Source organism: Danio rerio, chromosome 12 (assembly GCF_049306965.1).
Source record: "Danio rerio strain Tuebingen ecotype United States chromosome 12, GRCz12tu, whole genome shotgun sequence".
NCBI lineage: Eukaryota > Metazoa > Chordata > Actinopteri > Cypriniformes > Danionidae > Danio > Danio rerio.
This window is the reverse complement of record NC_133187.1, coordinates 47,233,889-47,245,000: the sequence shown is the minus strand read 5'-3', so window position 1 is coordinate 47,245,000 and position 11,112 is coordinate 47,233,889. Positions and strand designations below refer to the sequence as shown.

General features: G+C 39.2%; 1 protein-coding gene across 4 annotated transcripts in view; it reads right to left on the bottom strand.

The window, feature by feature from the left end:
* adam12a (ADAM metallopeptidase domain 12a) overlaps window positions 1-11,112 on the bottom strand; it is a 251,967-nt gene that overhangs the window by 126,665 nt on the left and 114,190 nt on the right. For all 4 annotated transcript variants that reach the window (XM_073918906.1, XM_073918907.1, XM_073918908.1 and 1 more), the window contains exon 4: window positions 7,624-7,702. In XM_073918906.1, the coding sequence (XP_073775007.1) occupies window positions 7,624-7,702 (79 nt within the window). The remainder of the gene's footprint in view (window positions 1-7,623; window positions 7,703-11,112) is intronic.

Here is an 11,112-nt window from a genome sequence, read left to right as displayed (position 1 = left end):
TTTTGAAAACCTCTGTAATGTTCTCACTCGAATTGTAAGAGTATAGTGCTCAGAGATTGTTTAAAGTACCCACATCACCTCTGGCCGCAGAGTTGGTGTTGAGCCACAGTAAGATAGGATGTTCCTTGATTTATAGTACACAGCATGTTGTTGCAGTGTTCACAGCGCTGATCCTATACTTCCAGGTTTCTTCGCACCGCAGCCTCGCTTTCGTGTTTTAAAATAGTAGCGCGTGTAATAAGCATGGAGCACATTAGTTTGCACTGTGGGGGAAACCGGAGGACCTGGAGGAAACCCATGCCAACACCAGGATAACATGCAAACTCCAATAAGACTTGTGTTGTTTCAGCTCATTTTATACAGTATAATTACACTGGAAAAAAGCCTTATTGGATCAACTTAAATAAATCACTTCAATGTCTTTTTCCAAATTATTCATTATCGAAAACCATAATAAATTAAGTAGAAGCTAATTAATTCATGTAGTTGTAACAACTGCAGTAATGTGTTTAAGTTGTCACTTTTTACAGTAATTGAACAAGCAGCAAAACTTTTAGAGTGCCTTTATATGTTTAAAAATAAGAGGAAATTTAGATTTCTCAGTTCATGACTCCTTTTCATCTAATTTAAGGACTCATTCAAGAGTAGCTTCGCGCTAAAAGTTCGAAGTCAAGCCTGTCTAGGCAAAATCAGGGCACCCCTGAGATCGTCCAAATTAAATTCAAGGCTGTTAAAGACCTTTTTTATACCATTTCAAAGGAAATTCAATGCCATCTTCGTACCCATTCCGACAGAAGTATGAGGGGAAAATGTCAAATCTGTTTAAATTTTGAAAACTAGAAAATAATCATGTACAAGTGGGCTACTTAAATTAAATAAACTATTTTATTTCAATTATCAGTTATATTTAATACATAAACAACAGCGTGGTCGTCCACCCAGTAGCGAATATGAAGGTCCACCTGCTTACTTTTCATCATGTTATTGAGACTCGTCAAACATGACCACAAACCCGTCGCCATATTGACCTGGTCAGTCAGTTCTTTAGTTATAAAAAGAGCCAATCCGAATTTAGTAATATATGCTGTTTTGCATTGTGGGGAAAACCGGAGCACCAGGAGGAAACCCACGCCAACACCAGGATAACATGCAAACTCCAAAAATAATTGTGTTGTTTCAACTCATTTTATACAGTATAAGTACACCAGAAAAAAAGCCTTATTGGATAAACCTAAATAAATCACTCCAATGTTTTTTTTTCCAAATTATTTAATATTGAAACCCATAATAAATTAAGTAGAAACTAATTAATTCATGTAGTTGTACCAACTGAAGTAATGTGTTTAAGTTGTCACTTTTTACAGTAATTGAACAAGCAACAAAACTTTTAGAGTGCCTTTATATGTTTAAAAATAAGAGGAAATTTAGATTTCTCAGTTCATGACTTCTTTTCATCTAATTTAAGGACTCATTCAAGAGTAGCTCGTGCTAAAAGTTCAATATAAAGGGTTAAATGTTTGTTCAAATCACTAAGCCTAACAATACGCAACAGTAATGATATGAGCCTTGCCCATGTTCTTTCCCTCTCTATTTTCTTTGCTGGTTTTCTGAAAGCATGTGTTTTCATTTCATAAGGTGTTTCAGCTCAAATTGTCAGCAGATTGAGGAAGAATCTGCTTTATTCAAGACGTTTGCTCTTGCATGCCTTCAGGACTCAATGTGTCCGTTACTCCGACTAGTAATCTGAGACGCAATCAAACTGATTAAAACACACAGAAGAGCATCATGGGTGGTTTTTGCTCTACCGGTGGCCCTCGATTGACCGCTTCTCCTATTAAGCTGTTGACACAAGATGATCCAGCAACGGCTAGGGGCGGAGATCAGTGATGAGATAGGATATTAACTGCAGGTCTGGTTTAACTAAAACAGAAAGTCTGAATGGAATCCATGCAGGGATGTGTGTCAATCATGAGTTTTGAATATATAAAAAGGGTCAAAAACGAGACATATTATATTTGGTAGAAGTAGTGATCATAGAAAAGACTTTACAATAACTACACACCAAGCGACAACCTCCTGTTCTCCCTCGTGAAGCAAATACTGTCAGGGTTCTGCCACTCTGGTCTTGTAAATTCTTGTTTTGGTGGCAGAATCTGGACACTAGTCATGTCTAGTCCCAGCCTGATCTCACGAGAAAACGTAAGTATTTTACGTTTTGCCAGTTTAGTGGCTAATTCGTACAAATTCGTACGAGTTCTGTCGTACGAAATGGTACGATTTTAAAAAGGCGGCGTGGCACCTAACCCCACCCCTAACCGTCATTGGGGGATAGGCAAATCGTACTAAATAGTACGAATTAGATCGTACGAATTCATACGAATTAGCCACTAAATTAAAAAGTTACGAATTGCCGTGAGATTGTGTTGCTAGTCCTGTTGTGCTTGGCTCGAGTTTTCTTGGGTCGAGCACTTGTTTCTGTCTGTGTGCGCACGCGCCGTCGTGGGTGTACGCAGAGTGTGCCTGCTCCCGCTTGATGCGGCCGCTCGAGCTTTGCGTGCCTCAGACGCGCGCGCTCTTGTACTCGTGTTTGTGTTTTCGTCTGTCTGCAGCGTGGTGTTTCATTCCCACTGTCTCAGTCTAGTTGGTTTCGGTTTTGGCCGGCGCTGGGATGAAGCATGCACGCTGCGTGTGTGAGCGCAAGGTGAGTGTTTTCATTCATCGTGTGCTCGTGTCTTGCGTCTGTTGTCAAAGCACATGGCTATGTGTTTACATTAGCCCCTTTCACACAGTGATACCGGTAAATATCCGGAAAATTTCCGGAACGACTTTACCGGTATATTGAAAAAAGCGATGTTCACACAGGCGAGGACGTTACGGAAATTTTCCGGAAAAGAGCATTCACACATCCATTCCAAAATACCGGTAAATTCTGACATCATTCACCACAAATGACCTCTAAACGGCTGCGCTTGTATTTGTAAACATTTGACTAAATTACAAACTCTGTGGATGATCAATATTGTGAACAACTTTCGCAAGATCACTTTCGCATGTCGAGATGTTCATAATATGTGCGTGTGCAGGCGCTCACAGGCTGTTTCACAGGCACACGCAAAGCTTGAAGGTAAACAAACAACGGCTTATCATAAGCATCTCATCGATGATTATTTACACAGTTGGCATTAAGAAGAACATATAAACGTGATCTGACTAACTTCTAGCAGCTAAATGTGTCTGGAAAAATATTCAAAGGCTTTTATTCTCACAAACCGCGCAGATGTAAATGCGTCTGACTGTTGTGATTGGCTAAAGCAGACGTCTCACGTCAGCACGTTCTAGACGTGCACGCGCTTATTACGGCAATCTTCCTTCTGTGTTCACACAGCGCAGCATTCCGGCAAATTGCCAGTAATGTTACAACTTCTCTTTCCGGAAAATAGCCAGAACGAATTTACCGGTATTTTCAAAAAGGACCTGTTCACACATACAACCTTTCCGGAAAATTGCCGGCAATTTTCCGGAAAGGTCTGTATGTGTGAAAGGGGCTAATGTGGTCACGTGCTTTTGTCGTGTGCTTCAGTGTTGTGCTTGTCCTGTCATGAACATGCGGTTAATGAGTTCTCTCATTGGCTGCATGTTCTTGTCCTGTTTTATGTGAGCGCATGGCTTGTCTTGTCTCTGTCATGCGCTCTCCCGTCTATTGTCTAGTCCCACCCTCCTTGTTAACTCATTATTAGTTTGTCATGTTCACCTGTTTGTGTCAATTTACTTTTGCTTTATAATCCCCTCATGTTTTCTGTTCTGTGCCAGTTCGTCGTCGATAGTTCCCTGTCCTGTTGTGTCCAGCCCTGCTTTGTCCTGCCAGTCCAGTCAAGTTTGTTTGTTCGTTTACTTGTTTTATTAGAGTTTTCCCCTTTGGGGTTGTTTGTTTTGCCTTTTTGTTTTATTTGTACTTTTATATTAATAAAACCCATTATTTTGTTGCAATTGAGTCCTCGCTCCTTTTCCCTAACCACGACCGTGACAAATACGTAAGTAACTGAAACTGCAAATCATCGAAATTCTGCTAGCTATGTCTCCATAATAGAGAACATTTCTATTGACCCCACTGCTAAAATGGCCAACTTCACCTTTTTCTCCTGCTGTATTTACAGCCTGGTACAAAGAATGATTTTGGTTCATATAGGTAATATTACCCTTCATGACAACTGTGAGAGGGGTGAATTTATTTAGAACTCATCTGTTTCGGTTATATTAAGTTATATTAAGTCTGCATAATTAAGGGGCGTGGCCACTTGAGTGACAGCTAGGTCTCGCGGGTCACTTTACCTCTGCTGATTCCGGCTGATTAGCCGCTGAGCTCGGCATATGCATCGTATATTTGTGTTGTTTAATGTGGCTTTACACTGTCAAATCCCTTTTGGAGTTATTTCCTACAATTATCAGATGATATGGCATGCTGTGAGCACTTAATTGTGCACACAAACCGTTCAAGCGGCCTCCATTTGGCAGGTAAGTGAAATTATATACTTATATACCATCTCTATAAATGTATTAATTTAATTTAAGATAATTTAATATTTATATTTTTTTTACACCTGTAAAGCACTCCAGAATCTGACAGATTTATAAGCTGTAGGCTTTAGAACAGTCATCTGAATCACCCAGTAGCGAATATGAAGGTCCACCTGCTTACTTTTCATCATGTTATTGAGACTCTCGTCAAACATGACCACAAACCCGTTGGCCTTATTGCCCTGGTCAGTCAGTTCTTTAGTTATAAAAGGAGCCAATCCGAATTTAGTAATATATGCTGTTTTGTTGCTTCCACACGGGAATGTAGAGAATGCAACCTCGGAGTCAGGAAACATGGTTTTGAAAACCTCTGTAATGTTCTCACTCGATGTGTAAGAGAAGTGCTCAGAGATTGTTTAAAGTACCCACATCACCTCTGCCGGCAGAGTTGGTGTTGAGTCACAGTAAGATAGGATGTTCCTTGATTTATAGTACACAGCATGTTGTTGCAGTGTTCACAGCGCTGATCCTATACTTCCAGGTTTCTTCGCACCACAGCCTCGCTTTCAAGTTTTAAAATGGTGGCTGTGTGAAATATGCATATAGCGCACGTGTTTGGACTGCGGGGGAAACCGGAGGACCTGGAGGAAACCCATGGCAACATCAGGATAACATGCAAACTCCAATAAGACTTGTGTTGTTTCAACTCATTTTATACAGTATAAGTACACTGGAAAAAAGCCTTATTGGATCAACTTAAATAAATCACTTCAATGTCTTTTTCCAAATTATTCATTATCGAAAACCATAATAAATTAAGTAGAAGCTAATTAATTCATGTAGTTGTAACAACTGCAGTAATGTGTTTAAGTTGCACTTTTTACAGTAATTGAACAAGCAGCAAAACTTTTAGAGTGCCTTTATATGTTTAAAAATAAGAGGAAATTTAGATTTCTCAGTTCATGACTCCTTTTCATCTAATTTAAGGACTCATTCAAGAGTAGCTTCGCGCTAAAAGTTAGAAGAAAAGCCTGTCTAGGCAAAATCAGGGCACCCCTGAGATCCTCCAAATTAAATTCAAGGCTTTTTAAGACCTTTTTTATACCATTTCAAAGGCAAATTTAATGTCAACTTCGTACCCATTCCGACAGAAGTATGAGGGGAAAATGTCAAATCTGTTTAAATTTTGAACACTAGAAAATAATCATGTACAAGTGGGCTACTTAAATTAAATAAACTATTTTATTTCAATTATCAGTTATATTTAATACAAATGCAACAGCGTGGTCGTCCACCCAGTAGCGAATATGAAGGTTCACCTGCTCACTTTTCATCATCTTATTGAGACTCGTCAAACATGACCACAAACCCGTTGGCCTTATTGCCCTGGTCAGTCAGTTCTCTAGTTATAAAAGGAGCCAATCCGAATTTAGTAATATATGCTGTTTTGTTGCTTCCACACGAGAATGTAGAGAATGCAACCTCGGACTCAGGAAACATGGTTTTGAAAACCTCTGTAATGTTCTCATTTGATGTAGGGCTCAGAGATTGTTTTAAGTACCCACATCACCTCTGCCCGCAGAGTTGTTGTTGAGCCACAGTATGATAGGATGTTCCTTGGCTGTGGTGGCAATGCTTTTAATATAGAAATGTCTTCATTACTGATAGCTAAAGCTGTTTCAGTAACCGAAGAGGTCTCCGGTGCACAGAACTGCACAATAGGTGGTTGGCACTGACGAGCAGTGCTACACACGGTGTGTTTGGCACCCCTCATAGGGGAGTCCAGGGGCATATCACCCATCGTCGCTAGCTTAAAAGATTTCCAGCACCAACAGCAGTAGGCGTCGTGGTCATTTCCTGGCACAGTAAAGGCAAAAATAAATGAATGAAATAAGACCTTTGTAACAAAATACAAAACTTTGTATACCAAATTCAAAGCTATTAAGACCGTAATTTAAGATTATCAAATTTAAGACTTTTTCAATGCTTTTAAGACCTGTGGGTACTCTGAAAATGCTGGCAGGCGTTTGTAGCTCCGCTCAAGCTCCGCCCCTTTGCCCTTACTTGGTATCCCTTGGTCGATGTGACGACGAATAAACACAATGTTGACAATTGGCCACGCCTACTTGCAGCTTCTTTTACATTCTTCAGAAACCTTTGGGTGACATCTCAGACACTACATCTGTATCTTTTACAGTCTATGCTTCACACTCATTTATAAGGGGTTTATAAAGCATAAATAGTCCTCACTTTACTTTAGATCACAAAACTGGATGAAGTTATAATATAGCGTTGAAGATAATAAAGCATTATTAAGATACAAAGGTAACTGTAATCATAGAAATGATCAATGGGATAAATGATACAATACTAAATTTAGTAATGAAAAATGAATAATTAACAAGGGCGGGTGGCTCAGTGATTAGCGCTGTCGCCTCACAGCAGGATGGTAGCTGGTTCAAGTGTCGCCTGAGCCAGTTGACATTTCGGTGTGGAGTTTGCATGTTCTCCCTATGTTCATTAATTTTCCTTCAGCTTAGTCTCTGATTTATCAGAGGCCGCCACAGTTGAATGAACCACCAATTATTTCAGCATATGTTTTACACAGCGGATGCCAGTACTGGGAAACACCCATACACACTCATTCGCACATGCACAAATACACTACAGCCAATTTAGCTTATTCATTTCCCCTATAGCACATGTGTTTAGACTATGGGGGAAACTGGAGCACCCGGAGGAAACTCACACCAACATGGGGAGAACATGCAAACTCCACACAGAAATGCCAACTGATCCAGCTGGGGCTCAAACCAGCGATCTTCTTGCTGTGAGGCCACAGTGCTAACCACTGAGCCACCGCACCACCCTTCCAATATCTTTTTTCAATATGGTGCAGCCCTAATATATAGATGACAAAAGTTTTTAAAAATAACACAACACCATCACAAAAAGAAACCAACATCAGCTTCACCAGACAGCTTCTGACAAACATCTACTCAAATGAACCCCTTTTCCCGCCAAACAAGAGAGAAAGTGCAAGCTGTCATGTGTTGTGCAGGCGTAGGGTTGAATCTGGATGGAAACCGAGGTTGCTTGTGATCTTACCGTGACATTAGGTAAGGTGGTGACGGCAACTCCATCCTCCAGGTAGTGTGTTTCTGTGTAATGACTAGCAAACAAGCCTCTGAAACACAAACACACACACAAAGACAAGTTTACTCCTCGTCAAGACTAAACTTCAACAATCCATCGATTTTGTGTGAATTATGAAGTTGCTGATCATTTTGGGAATTATTCATTCATTCATTTTCTTTTCGGCTTAGTCCCTTTATCAATCTGGGGTTGCCACAGCGGAATGAACCACCAACTTACCCAGCATATGCTTTACAAGCAGCCTTCCAGCTGTAACCCACACCTTGGAAACATCCGTACACACTCATTCACACACATAAACTATGGACAATTTACTTTACTTTATTGTCCAAGAGTGGAAATTCATCTTTGGCTTCACCACACAAACAGATCAACGTTCACATTACACACATCACAGAAAAAACAGGCATCACAAACACACTCATTGTTATCACATATAGCACATTAAAAAAAACAACATTTTTTTTAAAACTCAATTTAAAAACCTTTTGTTACATGCCAGCACTTATTTGGTTATTTTGTTTATTTTTGTGTCTCATCATGTGTTTCTGTTTGTCACCCAGTCCACTTCTGTGCTTGCTCCGCCTACAGTCATCTCTGATTGGCTGTTTCACTTGTTCTTGCTGCAACCAATCCCATCTCTCCAGCCACCTGATTGGTCACCACTCTGCCCAAGCTCCAGCCAATCCCTGCATGCCACCTGGCCTTTAAAAGCACTTCAGTTTGCACAATTTATGTGCAACCCCACTACCCTAGACAAAAAGGGGTTGCAACACCTTTACATACTTAAAACCCAGTATTTAAAATTCTAATGGCACTCGGCACAAAGGACACTTGATACACATTTTTTATTACTTGAGGTTGCCTAAAATGTCTTTTTGATGGCAAGAGCTGAAATTTGATATTCAAAAGATTGGGACAATCCTCAACAATAATGTGTGCTTTCTGTTTAATTCTCACTGAATAAATTTCATTTGGTTGTCTTTGTGCTTTACCTACAACTGCACTTCCAATTTTTACCACTCGACACAGTTTTTGCTTTTCCTTAATTTTCAACAGTCCATACCATGCAGTCATGTTAAAACTCACAAACCTTTCAACCAAGTTCTTGTATACCATCTCCAGAACAGTTTAACTCGCACCAAATTGTTGTTTAGCCTACCCAATTCACCTGTACCGCACGTCTTTGGACTGTTGGGGAAACCGGAGCACCCGGATGAAACCCACGTGAACGCAGGGAGAACATGCAAACTCCACACAGAAACGCCGAGACTCGAACCAGCGACCTTCTTGCTATGAGGTGACAGCACTGCCTACTGCATCACCATTAAATCATAACAGTAACATTGTTTTATAAGTTTTGATTTTGAAAGCTGAAAACCTGTAACCATTGACTTTATTAGTATTTGTTTTTCCAACAATGGAAGTTAATGGTTACAGGTTTTCAGTTTTTTTACAGTTTTTCTCAGTCGCTTTGGTTCGTTTCTCACAACACCAGAGCATTTCTGCATAACAGTTAATGCATTTCTCAAAACAATTGGTACAAACTGCAAAACCTAGCTGATAACCTGCAAAAGAGTGTCACATGCTCAAAATGGATAGTTTATTCCTCAAAAGCAAGTATTGATGTCAATCAAAGCGTCAGTGTCATCAAAATGAAAAGTCCTGACACCATTATTTATGAACAAGACAGTCAAATGACTTAGTCATGTTTTCATTATGACAGTTTACTCTGTACATTTTTTCAATGCAAAAAAGTCATATTTTGTTGAAACTTCCTGAAAATGCTCAAGATAGTACTATATACTATTAGCACAGCAAATTAAAAAATACAACAAAGTTAGACATCACTGCATTTTGTAAGTGTATCCGAGTACAAGACACTGAATTTGTATTTTTCACATTTTTTCTGCATTTGCTCTTTACAATTAGATTTTTTTCACAGCGTTGTGCAGAAGAATAAATACACCCTTATTTACAACTAACATAAACTTTCTTTAGGTAGAACAACTGGAAACAATATTGCAGAACATATTGGAACTGAACCAACATACATAAACAGGTCTGTAAATCATTCATGAAACAATTTTAAAGACATTTTCAGGAAAATAAAGATTTAAATTTGTTTTATAAAATTTGCTTGACAGATTTTGACAACTAGTTCATCATTTTTGTATGTAATGACTCCAGTAATAAAATGAGGACTATTAGTTTTATATTGAATGACTATTCAGCATTTACAAGTTTGGTTAATTTTGACTAACATGACAGAAGCAAATGATAATGTTATAAAACACCAGAGAGTTGTAGGAAAGCAATTGATGCATGTCTAAAAGCATTCGCAATTTGCTGAAAGGAATGAGAAACTGCTACTAGGATGTGCACAAATTACTAATTGTTTTGAGAAATGCATGACCTGTTGTGCAAATGTAAATAGTGTAGTGAGAAATGCACCAAAGCAACTGAGAAAAACTGTAATATCATCATTTTTAAAACAATGTTAAGTTTTTAAACAATGCTTCTGTTGAAATATTCCTCAGATTTCTTGAATTCTGAAGTTTCTGATCATTTTGGGAACAACACATTGTTAAAGAAATGACTTTCAAAACTTGCTCATCTCACAAAAGTGAAGTTCTGCCTATTTTCGGTCAGAAATGTGTCACATTATGAAAGTTGGATGAGTTGAGTGAACACACGGTGAACATCATCATTGGTGTGAAATCAAGCGTCCGCCGGATCCTCCTCTTTTTCTCCATATAATCCGATCAGCTGCAAATGATCAGCGCTCAAAGACGAGACGTGAAAGGATGGCCTAATTCTCTCTCTTCCTCCCTCTCTCTCTCTCTCTCCCTGGTGAGATAATGTTCAGATCAGAGCATGACCAACATCTGCAGTCCATCGCTCCTCATGCAGCTGTGCTTTCTTTACCAAAACCTGCCCGGGAGAAAGTCACCAGCTCATGAAGACTATTACAGCACTGCTGAGTCAGAGAATAACAACAACCTTCCTAAAACACACACACACATACTCACTCACACACACACTGAACACTGCATAGTTTTCAAGTTCTAGAGGAAACTTGTTGTTGATTTCGGCTTGCCAAACTTGACTCTTTTTGTCTGAACTTGTTCTCTCTTAAATCGAATTAAATGATTTTTAAAGCCTGAGGTAAAAGCACAGCTCTGTGTGAAGGGCAAGGTGGCATTATCTCCAACAGGGAAATCAATGGCGACTCTGCAGTGGATTTACAACAGAACAGCAGAATATCAAGCTTTCCAAGAAACTGCGAGAACAACTTCAAGTTGAAGAGAGAGTTTTCAGTATATATAAATGTTCTGTACTGCAACCTCAAATAACTACAGTAGAAAATGAGTGTAATATATAGACTTTAACATATTAGTCAGAAAAAAAAAAATCACATTTTTGGATTTTAAACCATTG